At 41.1% G+C, this 22942-nt stretch overlaps 1 protein-coding gene across 1 annotated transcript in view; it reads right to left on the reverse strand.

Moving 5' to 3' along the window:
- LRRC49 (leucine rich repeat containing 49) overlaps positions 1-22942 on the reverse strand; it is a 128807-nt gene that overhangs the window by 76696 nt on the left and 29169 nt on the right. The window contains exons 8-9 of the mRNA XM_063449127.1: positions 21849-21992; positions 17863-17924 (exon numbers count right to left, since the gene is read on the reverse strand). Of these exons, the coding sequence (XP_063305197.1) occupies positions 17863-17924; positions 21849-21992 (206 nt within the window). The remainder of the gene's footprint in view (positions 1-17862; positions 17925-21848; positions 21993-22942) is intronic.

Genomic DNA, 22942 nt, shown 5'->3' on the forward strand with positions numbered 1-22942 from the left:
TACCGGCCGGACTGCAGCACCGTGCAAACTACCCCCCGCCCAAACAACTTGCCTCCAGTAACGCTTGGTGTAATTTACAAAGTGTGAGTGCATTTTCAACGTATTATTTCAAATACATTTTTCATGCAGTATACACTCTGGATTTCTACTCTGTTTCTTTCAGAATGGAGAACTAAACCTATAACTTAAGATCACTCTCCATGATCTTATAGTATTTTATTTTATTTTGTTAAGGGTACAACTATTATTGTCACCAACTCTAAAAAGGAGATTCCATTAAAGGGACACTATAGTCACCTGAACAACTTCAGAGAAAATACAGTGTTTACATTGATTGATAGGAATACCTCCAGTGGCCGTCACTACGACTGCCACCTGAGGGACTTCCTATCATGTAGGGCCCTAAAAAGGCCTTGTACACGTCAGACGTACTAAAATACGTCTGACGTGTGCAGGAGAGAGAAGGCACTGTGTGCGTGCCTTCTCTCTCCAGCCTGTCAGCAGAGGAGAGGGGGCAGGCAAAGACCGCGAGCTGAGCAGTCAGTCAGCTCAGCTCGCGGCCGCGCACACCGCTCACATGCGCGGTAGTGCGCTCAGGACTTCAGAGAAGGGCATGAATGCCGCCCTCTGAAGTATGGGCGCATGTGCGTCGAAGCCGCGCATGCGCACAAGGGAGCAATGACGCTTCCAAATGGAAGCGTCTGATTGCTCCCTGCTCGCGCCCGCCTATTTCGGCATTTTGACGAAACAGGGGGCGCGGCTTCAGGAGGCTCCCGGCGCTGGAACCAGGTGTCCCTTTAATATTGTACTACAACAAATGTGAAGGCTTGGCCTGCAGTTGTGGGAGGGGCATGTTACCTACTTAAACCCCCACCCTCCACTCCCTTTATTTATACTTTTCATTACACCTCATGGGTGGGTCCTCTTTTATTACAGGCCTACCACGATGTCGGTTCCGGCACACCACAACCGACTTACTCCCCCCTTTTTTATTTCCTTTACGGCCTTATTTGCCCCTCACACAACTAAGCTTTTTCAGTATTCACATCCCAGCTGATGTATAACTAAAGGCAACTGAAATAGCTCACAATTCAAAGACGGTTTCAATTTCATTTATTACTCTTTCCACTGAAGTAATTGTATCAAAAAGAGACTATATAATATTGGACTCAAGTGTGATACATTCACAGTGAATATAGCCAGCTTTTACATAATCATTTTAATGCTCATACACTTTAGATATTTTTTATGTGAGATATTGTTTTAAACTTATATTTTAAAGGCATATACCCCTGAATACTAATTGAATTATAGCTAACACCAATTATTAATTACTTCTAAGTGTTTTAACTATTCAGTTCAACTATCCTCTACTACTATTTTTCCGTTGTATATCCAACACGGTTTCATATTTAAAGATCTTGCTACTCAGCCTGAGTATCTCTGCTATTTACCCTCAAGAGTTCAGCTCTAATCTTGCAAATGTATATGCCTTTAAGGTAGCACACTACCTTCCTTCACTTTCTCCTATATGAGTAAAATGGGAGACACAAATGTTGCAGTAACTGCAGACAGGATAAAACTTACATATACAGAAAAGAGAGATATCTCCAACCTATTGTTCTTGTAATTGTCCTATTTATAGTTAAATCCCCCCCTCTTATAATATTGTAAAGCGCTACGGAATCTGTTGGCGCTATATAAATGGCAATAATAATAAATATAATATTGATCACCTTATTAAGAGTCTAAATAAACCAACTCTAGGTTGAAGTAGTAAAAACACCTTCAGTGACTTACCTGAATCCAGCGCCGATGTCCCTCAGTGCTGGGTCAGGCTCCACCCACGCTCTTACCCCACCAATGTCAGCCAGTGGGGTACACCTAATGCGCATGCTTGGCCATGGCCACGCTCACATTAGGATTTCCCCATAGGAAAGCATTAATCAACGCTTTCCTATGGGGATTCCGGTGATGCTGGAAGTACTCATGCATAGCGTGAGGACGTCCAGTGTCATGTAGGCGACCAAAAGTCGTCTAAGCACCCAGAAGTCCCTCTAGTGGCACCATTGCACATTGCACCCAGTTCACTTTAATTATCTGAAGTGGTCTGGGTGCCTACAGTGTCCTTTTGACCTGTTATATACATTTGTCAGTTTAACAATTTCTTTTGATACATTTGTCGTTACAATTTAGTTTAATTTGTGCAAGTGCAGATATACTTTCTTTTTCTGTTTATTATGACTTTTTCTATTTTCTCAATTGCTATACCATGCTATGGGGTAACAACTTGCAGTATTTATATTTTTGAGAGATTTATAGTTCCAGATATATATATACCCTGCCAGTTTCAGGTGTCAAATAAGTTATTCAAAGGAGTGGACAAGAGAGTGTTAGAGGACAGTCCCCAGAGAGTGTAGAGCGAGTGTATCATTAGATGCATTTGCACCAGCTCAAGGCACTGTCTGCATAGTTTGCCCTTAGTTGGCCAGCCTGCATAATTAGCAGGGAGCCTAACAGGCATTCAGTCCAGGATGACCTTACAGTTCTTTGGGCTGACCCGTCCCTTTTGCCCTTTGGGTGGTGCTGGTTACATGATTTGAGTCAGTGGCCCACCTCTTAACCCCGCACACGGACATCCTGCGTCAACGAAAGCTGCTGTTAGGAGATATCTATATGCTTGAGTGAAATAAGCGATAGATTAGCATGATTCGCATAGGGTATGTGTTTTCTTATGGATAATTCCTATGAATTTCCTTCCAGCAAAACCTCCACCAGATACCTTATACTGACTGTTTTAGTGTTTTTGTCATTAAGAATCTATGATTAGTTGTATACAACTGTAGCGGAGCTCCAATACTACGGCTGAGTATCTCTGCTAAAGTCCCTTCCGACAAAAAGAAATGCCGCTTCAGTGATTATAGCCCACCACCCCAAGCACTAGATAACAATATTTCAAGGGGAGAACAACAACCTTTATTGAAAACAGCACATCTATTTATACTCCCACAGCCTCATTTACATACAATATGATTACAGTAGTACCCAACAGAAGTATGGACTTGGGATAGCAACCAATAACAGTGCATATCCTAAGCCAACCAATAGTTGTATGGACTTGAGATAGCAACCAATCACACTACAAAGCTTACAAGCAGTGTGAATGGAGCCCTGTAATTACCAGGAAGGCTGGAGACAGTCAATAGCAAAGGTTGCAAACCACCTGAGGGATTTAAAGGAGTGGCAGGGCAGCCACTTGGAACTGGTTTGGAAGTGTCCCTGGAACAATGGCACAACTCCCTACTGGGAGAACTATAAGACAGGAAAAATGGGGAGGGGGAAAGGAACATACAAGCTGGACAATTAACCAAATCATATGAGGAAACATATAGGCACTCATAATAACACAATATAAACCAACAGACAAAGGGTCTCTGGGCACGGGGATTCTGTTGTACTACAACAAGTGTCTGGAGCCCCTTATTCTCAGGGGCTCTTGGGACCAGGCCCATAGTCTGTGGGCAGGAGGCTAGCTGCTACGCCTCTCCAGAAGGCTGTGGCACAGGAGCTTCCGTCTCAACAACTATTAACATCAACCTGTTTAACCCCTTAAGGACACATGACATGTGTGACATGTCATGATTCCCTTTTATTCCAGAAGTTTGGTCCTTAAGGGGTTAAAGCGCATACTAGTTTATAATTTAAAATTTGAAAAACATTCATACAATTAACTTTTCTTTACTGTAGTTAAAGCAATAGCCAAATCATTAGAATTTATATTATTATATTTATTTATCACCAACATATTCTGCAGCGCTTTACAATATAAAATTAAATTTGCAACAAGTTATTGGCATAACAAATATTAACAAGAGGTGAAGAAGGGTATGCTCAAACAAGCTTACACTCTATGAGGAAGGGGTAAAGACACACAAGAGAAATAAAAGTATGTCAGAGGGCAGGGCCGCCATCAGGGGGTGACAACCATGAGGGTTGTCACGGGCCCGGCGGCCCTGGGGGGCCCGGACTGCTCTGGCAGTCCTGGGCCCCACTTTCCCTTTCTGCACACATAGATAGCGAATATCGCGATCTATGTGTGCAGCCGCGGGCCCCCGGCTCCCTGTTACCGCAGAGGGGGCCCAGCACACTTCCTCTTCTCCTCTCTTCTCTCTTCTAATAACTCTCGCGAGACCCGGTTGCCATGGCAACGCTCCGCGGGAGGGGGGGGGGGCCACCGGACCACCAGGGATGGAATCTCCCCCCTCCCTGGACCAGGTAAGCAGGGAGGGGGGAATAACATTTAATTATTATTTTTTTATTTTTTTATTTATTTATGTGAAAATGCCCCTTCCTCCCCTTCTGTCTGCTTTGGACTAATACTCTCATTGTCTTCCTGCAGTCTGTGTGTTGTGTCAGTGTATGTAGTGTGTGTGTGTTGTGTCAGTGTATGCAGTGTGTGTTGTGTCAGTCTATGCAGTGTGTGTTGTGTCAGTGTATGCAGTGTGTGTGTTGTGTCAGTGTATGCAGTGTGTGTGTTGTGTTAGTGTATGCAGAGTGTGTGTTGTGTTAGTGTATGCAGAGTGTGTGTTGTGTCAGTGTATGCAGAGTGTGGGTTGTGTTAGTGTATGCAGTGTGTGTTGTGTTAGTGTATGTTGTGTCAGTGTATGCAGACTGCATACACCAACACAACACACACTCTGCATACACTAACACAACACACTCTGCATACACCAACACAACACACACTGCATACACCAACACAACACACACTGCATATACTAACACAACACACTCTGCATACACCAACACAACACACTCTGCATACACCAACACAACACACTCTGCATACACCAACACAACACACTCTGCATACACCAACACAACACACACTGCATACATTAACACAACACACACTGCATACACTACACAACACACACTGCATACACTACACAACACACACTGCATACACTAACACAACACACACTGCATACACTAACACAACACACACTGCATACACTAACACAACACACACTCTCCATACACTAACACAACACACACTCTCCATATACTAACACAACACACTCTGCATACACCAACACAACACACACTGCATACACTAACACAACACACACTGCATACACTAACACACACACTGCATACACGAATACACCAATACAATACACACACTGCATTCACTAATACAACATGCACTCTGCATACACTACACACTAACACACTCACTGCATCCACTATACTGGCATTCGCTACACATTAACACACTCTGCATTCACTACACTAACACACACTCTGCATCCACTACACATTAACACTCTGCATTCACTACACTAACACACACTCTGCATCCGCTACACTAACACACACTCTGCATCCGCTACACTAACACACACTCTGCATCCGCTACACACTAACACACTCTCTGCATTCACTACAAATTTACACACACACTACATTCATTACACTGACACACTCTGCATTCACTACACCCTAACACACACTCTGCATTTATTACACACTAACACACACTCTGCATTCACTACACCCTAACACACACTCTGCATTTATTACACACTAACACACACTCTGCATTCACTACACCCTAACACACACTCTGCATTCACTACACCCTAACACACACTCTGCATTTATTACACACTAACACACACTCTGCATTTATTACACACTAACACACACTCTGCATTCACTACACCCTAACACACACTCTGGTTTCACTATACTGACACACACACTCTGCATTTACTACACTAACATACACTCTGCATTAACTGTACACACAGCATCCACTACACAAACATCCTGTATTCACAGTACACACACTATATCCACCACAAATTGAAACACTCTGCATTCACTATACACAGACACTGCGTCTAATACACACACTACATCCACTACAGACAATGCATCCGCTAAACACATTTCATCTAGTACATACAAATACTACATCCACTACACAAACACACACTACATCACTGTACACACACTACATCCACTACTCAAACACTCTCTGCATTCACTACACAATAACACTCTGTATTCAATACACTAACACACACTCTGCATCCGCTACACACTAACACACTCTCTGCATTCACTACACATTTACACACACTCTGCATTCACTACACATTTACACACACTCTGCATTCACTGCACTAACACACACACTACATTCATTACACTGACACACTCTGCATTCACTACACACTAACACACACTCTGCATTCACTAAACTATGCACACACTCTGGATTCACTATACTGACACACACTCTGCATTAACTGTACACACAGCATCCACTACACAAACATCCTGTATTCACAGTACACACACTACATCCACCACAAATTGAAACACTCTGCATTCACTATACACAGACACTGCGTCTAATACACACACTACAGACACTGCATCCACTAAACACATTTCATCTAGTACATACAAACACTACATCCACTACATCACTGTACACACACTACATCCACTACTCAAACACACTGCGTTCACTATACACACTGCATCCGCTACACAAACACACACTCTGCATTCACTGCACAAACAGTATCTAATACACACAAACACTACATCCATTACACACATTCTAATTCACTTCCACTATACACACCACATTCAGTCCTGCATCATTGTCAGCGGACTAGGGAGGGAGCGGGCAGGGGGGGAGGGGGGAGGGCAGACTTTGTGCTTTGTCAGGGGCCCCAAAATTTCTGATGGCAGCCCTGTCAGAGGGGAGGAGGGAATGACGGATACAATGCCTGTGTTGAAATGAGGTAGTAAAAGTAGTGTGTGGAAGAACTGAACAGTAAGGGGAGAGAGTAAGCAGGCTATGGAGGGGAATGAATGGAGGTCGGCAATTGTAATGACAGAAGCGTCACCCAGGAACATGGTAGGATTTCTTAGACGTATGTCTTTCAGTGACTTCTTAGAAGCTAGGGGAGAGCATTATGGCATGGGCTAGGGAATCCCTTAGGAATGGGACAGCCCCTGAAAAATCCTGCTGATGACAGATGGGAGTGCGGGAAAGAGCAGATGACAAAAATATGTCACTTGAAGAGCAAATGGAACAAGAAGGGGGTGTATTTTTCTTGACTATAGAGGAACTGAAATGAGCAGTGGGGTTTTTGAGGGCTTTGTACATCAGTGTAAGCAGTTTGAATTGGATCCTGAAAGGTACAGGAAGCCAATGTTTTTGTCAATTTAATTTTTCAGTTTTTAAAAGTTATTATTTAATCTAAAATGCAATTCTTATTTCTATAAGTATTTAGCACGTGTGTCCTGAACAATATCTCTCTCCAAAGGGTGTTAAAGAAAATATTTCGTTAACCCCGAAGTTTGGTCCTTAAGGGGTTAAACACATTTTATGTTTAAACTTTTTCAGGTCTACTTCATTATCTTGCAATCATTATTATAATCTCTGTCGATGACACCTGGCAGTCAGCATAGGGAAGAGGAGAAATAGAACAAAGTTAGTATTTCTTCTTCTCATTTGCAATGTCTACCCTGGCTGTGCACGCACAGTTTGAGGTGTCAATTGGTAAATCTTTAAAGTGACACTAAAGTCACCTAGATCACAATATCTCAATGAGGTTGGCCGTGCAGTGGTCCTGTCCTTTTAAATTTGAAATGGCATGGTTTATATTGCAGGGTTAAGTCTACTTCAGGTGGCTCTATTTTTGACAGCCAATAGAGGCGCTTCTGCTGCACTGTGTGAGTAAATATCAGTCAAAAGACACAAAAGCCCATAGGAACACATTGAACACATTGTTTTCCTATGGGGACGCTTGGATGCGAGCAGCGCTCACTGCATATGTGCATCAGGACCACCATGGCTACTTTTGAGGAGCATAGGATTGGACCATCACCGGGAGAAGCCATGCCTTCTCAATTACATCATAGGAGGCAGGGATGTGAGCAGCACCAGAGAAGCCATGGCACCGGAAAAAAGTAAGTAAAACTTACTTATATTCAAATTAATTTATTTTGCCTAAAACAGGAACCAAACGTTGTGTGTATTTTATTGAAAATACAGAGATATTTTTTTTTAACATATTTTCATAAATAACCCATTGTACCCATTGATCTCTAATAGTTCATGGACTTAATTCCCATGAAATACATCACTTATGCTTTCTTAGTGGAGTGCCAAACAACACATTTATATTTTAAAATTTGTTTGTTTTTAACCCCATTAAGGACCAAACTTCTGGAATAAAAGGGAATCATGACGTCATACATGTCATGTGTCCTTAAGGGGTTAAAGTTCCCCCTTTTTATATATATTTGTAAACATGGCTGTCGATGAGTTAATTTTATTTCCAAAAATAAATACATTATAAACCGGGGAATACTTAAACAAATATTAACTCTGTACCATCTCTAATACAATATAACTGAATACAATTTGCAAATAAATAGACAATGTGATCATATTTCAGCTGTGTTGCTCTGTTACTGCCGGTCTAAAGTGAATTAAAAAGAACATGTGCCAACGCCGTCACAACTGCGCCTGTTCTTTCACCCATCAGCTGGTAACGTCAGAGGGGAGATTATTAATAATCGGCCACGATGGTCCCAAAGCCTCTCTTGCTAGTACAACACCCCTTATATGGTAAATAAAGATTAGGGGAATCTCAATTCACAGAGCTTAATGTCCCTCATCCACACAATACAGTAAGGTCCCTGCTACCTCGGGCTTGCTACAGAACTTTTCCAATCTGAGTTTCCAGTATAGGCTCCTGGTGCTCAAAGGATTTTCACAACTATTTTCAATTAAGTTTGCTTTGTCAGTCCATGTTACTACCAATGTGTGAACAACCATGTTGCTGACGGTGTCTATCCCAGGTCTGTTTGTATTTGTCCAACATGTAAAGAACCAGGAGTAAACCATCACTGTGCCTGAAGACAGGTAGACTGAAGAAAAGGGAAATAAACTAACACGTACTTTGTATTTCTTTCTATGTTAAAAGGGTACTGTACGTATTTGTGGCGGAACCAGCCCCGCCACTTGTGCCTGGAGAGGACTGCTTGCCAGCCTCTTGCCCTGCGACTATGGCCCTGGGATGTATTGCCCTCTAGGAACTGATTTGGGCATGTTGTTTTTTATTATGCTGCTACTGGCCCTTTAAGAACCATCTGGGGACATACTGTGGAGTTACTGGGTGGCCACCATTTCATGTATCAGAGGCACATGGTGAGAACAATGGATGAAGCACATGGTGAGAACAATGGATGGCGGCCATTTTAACTCACAGACACTGTTTTGACTTTTCTACACGGTGCCATCTCGCCGGTATTTGGTGCACAAAGACATTGTTCAGTAGTTTTAAAATACAGAACAGGGGACACATTTAACAGTAATTATTTTTCATATAGCCTGTATATGTTCTGCAGAATCTGCATTAAACCGTATCTTCCAAACTACTGGGGTTTTATGGGGTTATTGCATGTTTTGGGGTCCCTGTGATATGTTTTATAATACTGTATTTCTCTGCCTGTGATAATTATATTAACCATTGTGTTCAGTAATCATATCATAGGCAGAGGGGAGGATTTTGTGTGGGAGTGTCTGTGTGTATTGTACGGATTGATTGGTTGTATTTCAAATCCCTGTGGGTAGTACTAGGTTTGTGGATTGGGAATAAAAGAGGCTGTATGTGCCAGTACAGTCAGTTCTGCTTGACCTCAAAACGAAGTGTCGTCTCGTTATTGGGGGAATTGGATTGTATGCTGATTGCCAGGAGTGTAAGCTGATTGTATGCTTTTCCTGTTCAGCTGTTTACAGCATTCAAATGCTTGAGAGCATTCATATGCTTCTCCGGTTTGGTGGTGGTGGTGGTGTCTGCTGCAGTGCTTGGAGTCCTCAGGAAGCGCTAGGAGCATCCTTCAATGGAGGTACCCAGTCGGGGTGCCCGTCGATCTGTTACAGTACTATAAACACTCTGGTTAGGATTAACCCCTTAAGGACCGCTGACGGTTCAGGACCGTCAGCGGTAAAACGTGCGTTTGGACCGCTGACGGTCCTGAACCGTCATAACGGTTTTGGGCAACTTACCTGATCGCCGTCGGTCCCACGGCGGCGATCAGCTCTCCTCTCGGTCCAGGGGGACTGCCTGTCTGCCCGGGCAGTCCCCCCTCGGCAGATCAGGACCCCACGGCCATGTGATCACTCGATCACATGACCGCAATAGGGGTCTGTGTATCTGCCTGCAGGGGGACTGTCTGTGCTGACAGGCAGTCTCCCTGCAAGTAAAAAATCATAAAATAAAGTGTAAAAAAAAAGAAATCAGTGTAAAAAAAATAATAATATGTGTATATATATATGATATATATACATTCATTATATTTATATATACCTATATATAATATATGTATATATATAATATATATAATGTCACACTAAGTGTATTTTTATATTTATATATACGTATATTAATATAAAAATACACTTATATTTAAATTACACACGAATATATACAATATATATAATAACTATATATATGGTATATATATATTATTATAAAATACAAATAATATGTTAATAAAAATAAATAACAAAAAATAAAAATAATTTTTAATAACTAAAAAAATTATATATATATATTCAATTGTATTCTAACAGTATTTTGATATTGACATATATATATTTATATCAAAATACACTTAGAATGTAATGATATATATAATAAATAAAAATAATACAAAATATACATATGTCCACATACATAATTACATAAATAATTTCATAAATATACACGTAGACGTCAAATACATAAATATGTATATATATTAAAATTCGACGTGCATATTTATGTAATATTTTTACCTAATTAAGTAATTTTAATGATTGAAATTTGAGGGACCTGCCTGCCAACCCAGGCCAAAAGTCCAGATAATTTAATTTGCTAGCACTGTGTTTAACCCTGTAACTTTCTATGACACCCTAAATCCTGTACATGGGGGTACTGTTTTACTCGGGAGACTTCGCTGAACACAAATATTAGTGTTTCAAAACAGTAAAACATATCACAGCGATGATATTGTCAGTGAAAGTGAAGTTTTTTGCATTTTTCACACACAAACAGCTCTTTCACTGAGGATATTATTGCTGTGATATATTTTACTGTTCTGATACACTAATATTTGTGTTCAGCGAAGTCTCCTGAGTATAACAGTACCCCACATGTAGAGGTTTTATAGTGTTTGTGAAAGTTACAGGGTCAAATATAAGGCTTGATTTTACTTTTTTTTTTTTATTGAAATTTGTCAGATTGGTTAGGTTGCCTTTGAGAGCGTATGGTAGCCAAGGAATGAGAATTAGCCCCATGATGGCATACCATTTGCAAAAGAAGACAACCCTAGGTATTGCAAATGGGGTATGTTCAGCCTTTTTTAGTAGCCACTTAGTCACAAACACCGGCCAAAGTTAGCGTTTTTTGCATTTTTAACACACAAACAAATATAAATGCTAACTTTGGCCAGTGTTTGTGACTAGGTGGCTACTAAAAAAGACTGGACATACCCCGTTTTGAATACCCTGGGTTGTCTACTTTAAAAAATATGCACATGTTAGGTGTGTTTCGGGGATTTATGACAGATAACGGTGTAACAATGTCACTATTGATACATTTAAAATATATATATATTGAAACAGCAATTTCCTACTTGTATTTATAGGCCTATAACTTGCAAAAAAAAGCAATAAAGCATGTAAACACTGGGTGTTTTTAAACTCGGGACAAAATTTTGAATCTATTTAGCAGTTTTTTTCATTAGCTTTTGTAGATAAGTAAAAGATTTTTCAAGTAAAAGTCCAAAAACATGTTTTTTTTTTTATTTTTTACCATATTTTATTATTTTTTTTAAATACAATATATGACATAATATAAATACTGGTATGTAAAGAAAGCCCTTCTTGTCGTGAAAAAAACAATATATAACTTGTATGGGAACCGTAAATGAGAGAGCGGAAAATTACAGCTAAACACAAACACCACAAAAGTGTTAAAACTGCTCTGGTCCTTAACGTACAAACATCGCAAAAACAGGCCGGTCCTTAAGGGGTTAAGCATTAAACCATTTCAACTGGTTTGACACTTAGCTGCGCCCATAGTCAGACACCTCCTTATAGAAGCAATATTCTAGATGGAATGCATTGGCTGAGGAAAGCCAGTTGATCCGTCAACTCTATATGGTTATGGTGGTTACAATGCTAATGTAATACATTTCACTTTCTTATTTTGCAAAGAAAAAATTGTATCAAAAGGAATAATAAGCAGCATATAATATTTAAATTAATGATGATCAAACACTGCATTGTACTTAATAACAAGTCACAAGTAATGACTAAAAATATGATACCGAAAAAAAAAAGTACAGTGTCTTAAACATGCATGGTACAAAAATCTGAAGCTTTATTTAATATGCCAAAAACCCTGACATGACAATGACTGCAGTAACAATACAGGCACTGCGATAAACATGAAAATGCCAATTCTAACTGCTCTGACCAAGCCAGTTCGAATAAGCTTTCTACTTGGCATTTCCACAAGTGAAATAAATTATAGAGAATATCATTAGTTATTTATTTTGAGCTCAGTAGACACAGGGAGTGACAAACGCATCCCAAGTCTTGCGCTAAGCCTCTCGCCGATTGTGAATGAGATAAGCTTTGCGTTAAGGATGGACCTTCCCATCCCCTACCTTGTGAGTTAACTCAAGTATCATCCTCACACACTGTGATTGTAAAATAGACCTGGTGTGCAGAGGCGTAACTAGAAACCACCGGGTCCCAGTACAAAAATTGCCCTGGGCCGTCACATATGTGTCGCTTTCTCTCCCCATCTTCCCTCCCACCACCAGACCCTCCATGTGTCCCATTGCCTTCCCACCAGTACCTGCTCACCGACGCGGTATCTGTCTGATAGGAAGTGCTCTCTCAGTGAGCACTTCCTGTCAGACTGCTCGGCTACGCTACAAACAGCGTCAGGCAGCCGCGGGCCCCGGGCTGGTTGGGTTGTGCACCAGCCCTGAAGGTATGCCAGTGGTCCATGATTGCTGGGGCAGCCGGGTACCCTGGAGTGACGTATTGAAGTTATATCTAAAAACAGCTTGCAAAAACTGCAGATCTCTTGTCTGCTGCCCTCTTCCCCCTTCAAACCCCACCCAGACTTTATGTTACTGTCCAATCACAGACTTCCCAGTGCAGCGCAATGAGCAATGAGAAGTCTTTGCAAGGCAGGTGCTCTGGGCAATTGCTGCCTCTTGAGTTCAGTGCAATTAAGCTACCCCCCACCCCCCACCCCCCCAAAAAAAAAAAAAAAAAAAGGAACAGGACCTGTTGTCGGCTTGAAAAACCAGGGATGTGTAACCAGGTTAATTTATAAAACTGTCAATTTCCATTGAAATCTGCACTTTTTCCAAAATGAAAATAATAGGATACACTCTCCACACATAAAACTTTTCAGCAAGTTAAAGGGCTTTAGGGGTCGGGAGTGTACCTTTAAAATACACCATGTGAAATATCCAGTGATACCTTCTTCTGTATATTGTAGACCTCTTCCAGTGTAACCTAAATTGGTGGTCTGTTAAACTACTCCCAAATGGTTACCTGGTTTTCACAATGCAATCCGTTTGGTTCCTTAAAAGGACACTGTAAGCACCGTAAAGGTTTCCTCTCATTGAAGTGGTTATAGTATTTGGAGTCCCCTGGCACTTTCCTTCCGTTTTAAATAACCACTCCAGACTGAATTTTGTTTTTAAACAAATATCACTGTTTAGTAGATATACCCCTAATGAGTATATGCATGTGTATCTTATGAACTGCAGCGTTTGCAAACCCGACCCCTTTTCACCGGAGCAGCCTAACATTCTCTTCAGGGGAAATAAACCCATCAGAGGCTACTCATTGAGAAGCCTCTGAATCTGGGTACACGTGGTCTGTGGAGGCTTTGAATTGCCTGAAGACGCTGGTCTGAGATCTGTGTGGGAGCTTTCTGACAGAGCTATGGTGGTGGACTATCATTTATTTATTTATAAAAATGCTACTTTGTCATACATATCGGCACTTTTATAAACTGGGATAATGTAGGATACTCCTCACTCATAGAGCTCTTCAGAACGTTGACTGCATTCAGCTTAACACCTTGCCATTGCAGGTGTAAATTGGTGTGGCTACAAGAAAATGTGTAATCTCTGTGTTAGCCACAACTCTAGTGGGGATGGGGCTATGTGAAGCCAGGGATCTTCATTCAGTGTTAAACTGCTTATAAAATACTTAAAGGGACACTATAGTCACCTGAACAACTTTAGCTTAATGAAGCAGGTTTGGTGTATAGAACATGCCCCTGCATCATCACTGCTCAATCCTCTGCCATTTAGGAGTTAAATCCCTTTGTTTATGAACCCTAGTCACACCTCCGTGCATGTGACTTGCACAGCCTTCCATAAACACTTCCTGTAAAGAGAGCCCTATTTAGGCTTTCTTTATTGCAAGTTCTGTTTAATTAAGATTTTCTTATCCCCTGCTATGTTAATAGCTTGCTAGACCCTGCAAGAGCCTCCTGTATGTGATTAACGTTCAATTTAGAGATTGAGATACAATTATTTGAGGTAAATTACATCTGTTTGAAAGTGAAACCAGTTTTTTTTCATGCAGGCTCTGTCAATCATAGCCAGGGGAGGTGTGGCTAGGGGGCTGCATAAACAGAAACAAAGTGATTTAACTCCTAAATTACAGTGAATTGAGCAGTGAAATTGCAGGGGAATGATCTATACACTAAAACTGCTTTATTTAGCTAAAGTAATTTAGGTGACTATAGTGTTCCTTTAACATTGAATGGACAGTGCCAAGAGACTCCAGGCACTATAACTAATTCAGAAATGTTTATACAGGGTCCCTGTAACGTTTCCCACTACACATGGGATATCGTTGGAACCAATGCATGTAGCATACATGTGAGGCAAGTTGTGTGTTGAAAAACACAAATAACATTTATTAGACTCTTTTAGAAAGTGGTGCTCAAATGGCTGCATGGAAATTATACCTAGGTAATTACAATATTATATCTACTTCTTAAAGTATAGGGTGGGCCAAATTTCAGAGTAGGATTTAACAGGTAAATAACTTATTTGTATGTAGTTATATTGTTTGGTTGCCGGTACATATTATAACTTGGAAGTCTTGGAAACCGGAGCCTCAAATATTAACTAATGTTATGAACAATGCAATCAAAGTAGCCCAACTGTGCAAGGCCGCAAATGGAGCTAACTATGGGAAAGCACTGTACTGGCTAAAAAGAGGAAATTCTGAGGATGTCATCAAGGAGGCGGATAGGGGTGGGGCCAGCATCGGCAGACCCTCGTGTCGCTGGACATTAAGGGAGTTTTAACATTTTCTAAAGGGGCAAGCCACCTAAATGGGGTCAGGAATACATGCTTATTGCCTCCTCAAATACTACTCTGAATATTTGCCCACCCTGTCTATTTGTATATATAATGTACTCTTTGTAATATGTGATCTATAACTGCTAAATGGCTGGCCTAACAAGGTATCCTCAAATAAGAATTAGTTTATTTCTTAATGGTTTAGATTTTTTAGTTGCCCTTGCTATGCAATAATTATTACAGAAGAAACTATAGAAAAAAAAAATATGTTCCTATCACTTTATCCTTTTTTATATTTTAATTGTGCTAAATGAGGAGTATATTTCTTAAGGAAACTGTGAAGGACCGCCTGGCACAGTCAATCGCTGCTTCCTAGTAATCCTTGAGTACCATAAGCACGCACCAGACACCCTAACCACCATAAACCCCACAAACCGCCCCAGCTTAGTTGGGGTCTCGCTGTCCTCCACCCACCCTGGACCTAACACAAGGATCCAGCTCCCAGTGGGTAGACCTCTCCTAGTCCAGAGAGCAAAGCAGGCTGTTCTTACAAGAGCAATTGTTGTATGCCAAGGGAGTATAGTGATTATAGCAATCCCCAGAGTGAATATAGCTCTCCAATCCCCAAAACATGAAGGGTAAAACGAATCTCTTTAATGGCAGTCACAACTGGCCATATATGCAGGTCCCCATGCAAGGGGCACTCCCCCCTGGACCTGAGAGTAGACTACTGTAAAAATATACACAGGATTACATTGGCTCTCAGGTCCAGAACACTCCCATACAAAATAGGTCAATCCCTTCCCTATGACTGGGAGATAATTGAGTCAGCACTGTATTCAACTCAATTATCTCCAGGCACAAAAAACACTCATTTTTACAAAACCCCCAAAATACCTTAAAAACACACAATATCCCCACAAAAGTTACATCCCCTGATAGCCTTGATCTGGGTGACCAACATAACCAAAAATCACCCAGATCGGTTCAGGGGTTCAGGAATTTCCTGGAAGTCATAATTTGACCGACCGCCCGCATGGTCCCATGCCCAAAACAGTTTCAGAGAATCAGGGCTTACGGTCGGTCTAGTTTGGTAGTTTAAACATGAACAAACTACAGAACATAGTCAATAGTCTTGTTCGTGGGAACGTTTCCACTGAACAGTGTCTTCTTAAGTGTTATAAAACCGAACACAGGCAATCATGGAAGTCCAGCAGTGTTCGGGAGTTTTAGTGTCCGAAAATAGTTCCATGAACTCGACGACCAAACACCGCTGCCTGTTTTCATGCGAACAAGATGGCCGCCACCTCGTGATCGTCCATAGGAAATACGGCCACCCAGACGAACACTTAGAACACTGCGGTGGAAATTGCTACAAAGTAGCAATTAGGCTTAACAAGCTCCAGACTGGTCTCCGGTTCGTGCAGCTGTTCAGTTCCCGAACCAAATATAAAATCCCACAAACCAAGTCTGTTCACATAGTTTTTTGTTTTTTTTAAAGGGCCCATAGTCTTTTGGTAAGAGGCTGGCCAGCAGGCCCCTCCAAGCACCCGTGACGAGGTTCAGTTCGTATGTATGTATGTATATTAAGTATATTTCCACAGATATAGAACGTCAATCTCTTAACAGAACAATAAATAAAAATCATTGTAAAAAATTATGAAAAGCGTGAATTGTAAAGGACAGTTATGTAAATAATTGTGAAGCCAATCTAATGTAAGCAATTACTCTGGATAATTTGAGTGACTTTCTGTGTTGTGCAGAGAAAAAAAGCGATACTGCAGTGTCATTTCTGGATCAGCACCATTCAAATAACCGATTCAGACTGTGTGTGTTTCAGACCCCAACTCTAAAATAATTGCAGGACATTAGATGCAGCTACGGACTATATAATACCACTGCAAAGCAAACTGCAGCAGGGGTGTAGATAGATATACTCTCCCATGCGGTTTTAAAACTACAACTCCCTTAATGCTTTACTGGCAAAGCATCAGGAGAGTCTGTAGTTCTAATCAGCTTAGCATATATATGCCTGATGTGCATGTACAGTTGAACAACCAAGAAGGTATTGTGTAAGATAAAATGTTGATGGCACAAACTTGCAAGGACACGGACACCTAATGAAACAAATAATTTAGATCGGCATTTACAAGCCTCTGAATAAAGAATATAGAGTGCCCATGACAATACATCATTTTATGGCCCTAAATTAGTTGATTACACAGCTCTACGTGTCTATGTGGGTGTAGCAGCAAATCAGGAAGACAACATGCTAGCATTCTACAATGTGTCATTACAGCTATAATGTAAAACACAGCGGTAGGATGGCTTCTGTTGTCAAAGAAACCACATATTATACAGGGGACACAGAACAGTTAATAATCACAGGCATATGGCGAAGTGCATTAATAAACCCGTCCTTACCTTGATATGTTGTTAAAGCTGAGATACAAAAGCTGGAGGCTTGGCAAAGTATCCACATCTCTCTGAAAAAAAGCAGATTCACCACATCAAGGGGGATAATGTGACGTAGCACTGTAACATCTGCTCAGCTGATACAAAGCACACTCCCTGCTAATTACTGTGGTCCTGATGCAGCATTGATTACTGAGGAGCTTGCAGCTCCATCCTTTCTGATGTAGCTTCTGGGAGTGTTACAGTGCAGAGATCTATTCTGCAGAGCAAGCTACACTTGCAAGGTGAAAGGCACTGGAAGGGGAGGAGGGAAGACAGACATAGGGCTCCTTGCAGTTGCCAAGATGCATGCTCATCATTTAACTGCATGCTGGCAAGTGCAGTGATTGGGGGCACCGCAGCATATTTTCGTTGTATTGTGTAGCACTAAATCATGACCTAGATTGATTGGAACAGGAATTTATTACGTAATCAAGCTGTGATACCTGATTTTGTAATTCATTTCCTCAACCATTTGCTTTCATATTGGTCAGGCCTTACAATCCTGAATGCATCCATCCTTTAATATTTCATGCTTTCAAGCTTGAAGCGAATGTTCAATTGTAACAAATCTAGACAGCATGTAGACTGTATGCACGGACTATTATTTCACATGGAAATAGGCAGCATTGCTATAAATAGGGATTCTGATGTAGACATGCAAATCCAATGATTCAACTCACATGGGATTTCAAATCACTAAAATGAATCATGAATGTTTAGTTTGCATACTTTAAATTAGTTACATCAGTACAGTTCACATAATAATATTTTTGTTTTAGATATTAAATTCAAGCTAATGGTGCAATAAAATACTTTGAATAAATGTGGGCTGCACTAGTGGGCCCCTCTTACTAAGCTGCACTTTGTGGTTGAATACTTTGGATCAATAAAATACTTGTTCAAAATACTTTTTCGAAATGTCAAAAGTTTTGCTTTAGACGTGCTGGAGGTGCCAAGAATCCCGCGGCACAGTGCTACACATCTGGTGGGAATGCGGAGCTATCACCCCATACTGGGAAATGATCAGGGAAACAATCGTTCATATTATGGGGGACCTCCCGGACTGGTCAGCAGAACTGGCATTGCTGCATATCACGTCACAATCCATATCATCTTATAAGAAATCGATCTTGGGGAGCAGGTATGACAAGAATATACGCTTACTGAGTAACATGACGAACGCAAAGACGTTCACCTGGGGATACGTAATCCCAAGACAATCTGTGGGATCGATGCCTGTCATTTAACAGGACTGTGGCTCACATGACGAACACTTGTCCACTACACTCCCACCAACTGGACAGACACATGACTTGGTCCACCCTAGTGCAGGAGTAGCACCAATATTACATGCCATCTCAACATATCTATCACGACGCACAGGGGAGAGGACCCGAGCGCCTCAATTAAGCTGGAGGGATACCTGGACAACGCACGAGCTCTGCCGAAAGTGAGGGTTAACGGGAAACTCGTTGTTCCGGGTGCTAGGCTCGGGTTAGGTGCTCTTTCAGGCCCCGACTTAGGCCTGGTGTCGGGAACATCGCTGCCTCAGCATGATGCTACATCCACTATTATTAGTTATTCGCCTGCATGCCGACTACTACAATGCTGTATACCGAACCCTTTATCTATGATTCAGACAATTTGTTGGGGCGCCTTTAAAGCAAATTCTTACACCTACACATATGCATAATGGCAGGTATACCACCAGGTGTACTCCTCCCGGGTACACCGAACGCAAACTCTCGAATGTAAATACAGGTGTAGTTTTGTATATAACGATTGCACACGTTCGTCTTGGATACCATGCTAACACTTGATCCCCGTAAGGATGGATCTTGTTACCTTGTTAATAAGTGTATTATCGGTTGTGTATATTCTGTTCACGGAATCTTGGTTTTCACCTGCTTGTACTCTACTCATTTTATTTTCTTTACATGCCCAGACCTGCGTGTCTTACTTTACTTTCTTATTATGTCAAATATGCTCATAAATCAATAAACAGATTTACAAAAAAAAAAAAAAAAAAGTTTTGCTTTAGACAACTTAATATAGCAAAGAATGCATGTTGGATGTTAATTATTTTGCAAATAAAAAAATAAATAAATCTGAAGGTAAAATCTGAAACAGTTGAAATTTAGTAACAGGTAATCTAGATTGCATTTCTCACTGGTATAAACACACGATGGATCACTTGTATGTTAATATGGGTGGGTTTCATCTGTAAAACCCAGCACGGAGGAGTATTAAGAATGACTGCTATCACGTGTAGGATATGACCTGAATATATAGCAGCACCAGTTAATGTACAGCTGCACCAAATGCTGGCATGCCAAAGTTCCAAGAATAAACATGTACTGTAATATATTCAGAATACAAATACTACATTATCACTGTCACACAGTCATCTACTACTCAGGAAAGCAATAGTAAAGATAAGAGCTGATCTTAGCTATTTTTCTCATATTATTGGTTATATTCTATTCGTTCCTCAATAAATGTGAGTAGCACGGTTTGTACACAAATTATACCTGTACCGTTGTCTCCTCATTTCCTTTGGTTTCATCTTTATGTGATCACTGTGAGAGCATCGGAGTACAGAGCAGCTTGGTGCTACTGTTTTTTTAATTCTGTTTGGGTACTGCAGTAACCTATCCCTTTTCTATTTGCGCCCTTATTTAAATATTTAATACAGCAATTGACTCTGTACAAAATGTCTGTACCAATACTTTAATCAAAGGACAGTTCATTTGAGCCAGAATCAGAATGCATGTCACAGTCAACCTGTATTCAGATGTCATCTGGCTAAAGGGTCAAGCTACCCGTGCTGTGCTCTTAGCCATGTAAACAGCACAGCATCTATGAGCCTAACAGTGATGAAAGTGGAGTTAAAAGGAACTCTTCAGTCACCAGACCAATCACTGGCTTTTCATATAAAAGGCAGTTTTTACATTGCTGATGGTCACTAAAGGTGCTTAACGAGTCAGTGCTGCACAGTGTGTAGCACCGACATCAGTGTCTCTACGCTCTGCATGGAGTTGCTGAATGCTTCTTATAGTGATGTACTGATCCAATGCATTTTTATGACGAGATGACAATTGGCGCAGCGCTGTTTTGCTGCTCATGTACAATAGCCTGCCAATGATTTTATATGGGAAAGCATTGGATTGGTGGAAATCATCAAGTTTGGCAGAATAGGAGCAGGGCCAGCCGCTAGGAGATCTGCGCGGTGCTGGAAAAGGGTGAGTAAAATCCCCATTTACTTTCCTGGAAGGGAGCCGGAAACCTAAATACCGCTTTCACAGTGTTTCAATAGTGTTCCTTTAATGAGAAATGGTCTAACTGTTGAAAGACCAGTGAAAGCAATAATGAAGAAAATCTAACTGTAGAATGAACCACATAATCAACAAAACTACATCAAGTAGTAGAGGTATGAAGAAGAGACTTCTCAAGTAGGTATTAAAATCCACAGTAGAGGAAGCTTCCAAAACAGAGCTCCATCGGAAGGTATGAAGAGGTTTTGCATCTACAGGACAATGACAGGCGTTCTTTTGTGACATCTCTGAAAGGATACCATGCTCAAAAAGTAAATTGCCATTTCATTGGAAAAGGACCAGTGCTGCCAAGATGGCATATAATGAAGACTAAACCACATGAGCAAATGCTTTTCTCCAACCAGTCTGGAGTAAACAAAGGCCTGCCAACATGGTGGTATAATCTTCCAGGAAGGTGCAATGTAACATTACAATCAATTAATATTCAAAATCTCATTGCGTTCTTAAAATAGCCATCAATGTCAGCACAATGGACATATCTCAAGTATAAAATGATGGCTAATATTCTTATCTACATGATAATATGTTTTATAATCATCATCGTTCTTATCATCCATATGCTGACATGACATAAATGATCCATGAAAAAATACTCAAAATAATTAATCTTTTACTTACCACAAGATTGATTTTGTTGTGTCTAAGGTTAAGTTCTGTTAGTGAGTCTAGACCATTAAGATTTTCCACTTGGCTTATGAAGTTCCTTGCGAGGTTTAACACTCTTAGCTCTCCCAGGTGACTGACATTCTCTATCTTAGATATCTGGAAGGACACACAGCATCACACAGGTGAGATCATTTTAATTACGTAAACGTTTGCTGATGCTGACTGCATTAAAGATTTCAGGTGATGAACACTAATTCGAGTAATAATTCATGGTAAATATAATTTAGTAATCACATAACTAGGATTAAGCATTGCATTTCTTTCACACATCACTATTCCCTTAGTTAGATTAAGGCGTAAGCCTGGGGATGCCTGTTTGTAGTTTTCATACTTTGTTTGGAATAGGCACCATAGCTACTTCAACTGATTAAAGTGGTTGTGATGCCAGAAGTCTTTGTTGCCAGGTCTCACACAACTGCTAAAACGTTTACTCACCATTTAGCAGAGACACTCTGTCCCTCTCAGGCTACAGCCTGGTCTCCATCTAAGGATATACCAATTAATTTCAGAGATTGGGGCAATGATTAGCCAAGGAAGCTCAGCTGTTGCCCTCACCCAATTATTGCTCACTACCCCTGGTATGGCATGAAGCCGAATATAGCACCATTTCCTCCATTTGGTTATGAAAACTCTGGCTGTAGACTGTTCGGGACAGGGCAAAACTCTGGCTGCAGGCTGTTCGGGACAGGGCAAAACTCTGGCTGCAGGCTGTTCGGGACAGGGCAAAACTCTGGCTGCAGGCTGTTCGGGACAGGGCAAAACTCTGGCTGCAGGCTGTTCGGGACAGGGCAAAACTCTGGCTGCAGGCTGTTCGGGACAGGGCAAAACTCTGGCTGCAGGCTGTTCGGGACAGGGCAAAACTCTGGCTGCAGGCTGTTCGGGACAGGGCAAAACTCTGGCTGCAGGCTGTTCGGGACAGGGCAAAACTCTGGCTGCAGGCTGTTCGGGACCCGGCAACTTTTCAGGACCCAGCTGCCAGACTTCACTGTGGTGGTAATAGTCCTTATAGCAATAGAATATTCAGAATAATTCTGAATATATTTTCA

This window comes from Pelobates fuscus, chromosome 3 (genome assembly GCF_036172605.1).
Source record: "Pelobates fuscus isolate aPelFus1 chromosome 3, aPelFus1.pri, whole genome shotgun sequence".
Taxonomy (NCBI): Eukaryota; Metazoa; Chordata; class Amphibia; order Anura; family Pelobatidae; genus Pelobates; species Pelobates fuscus.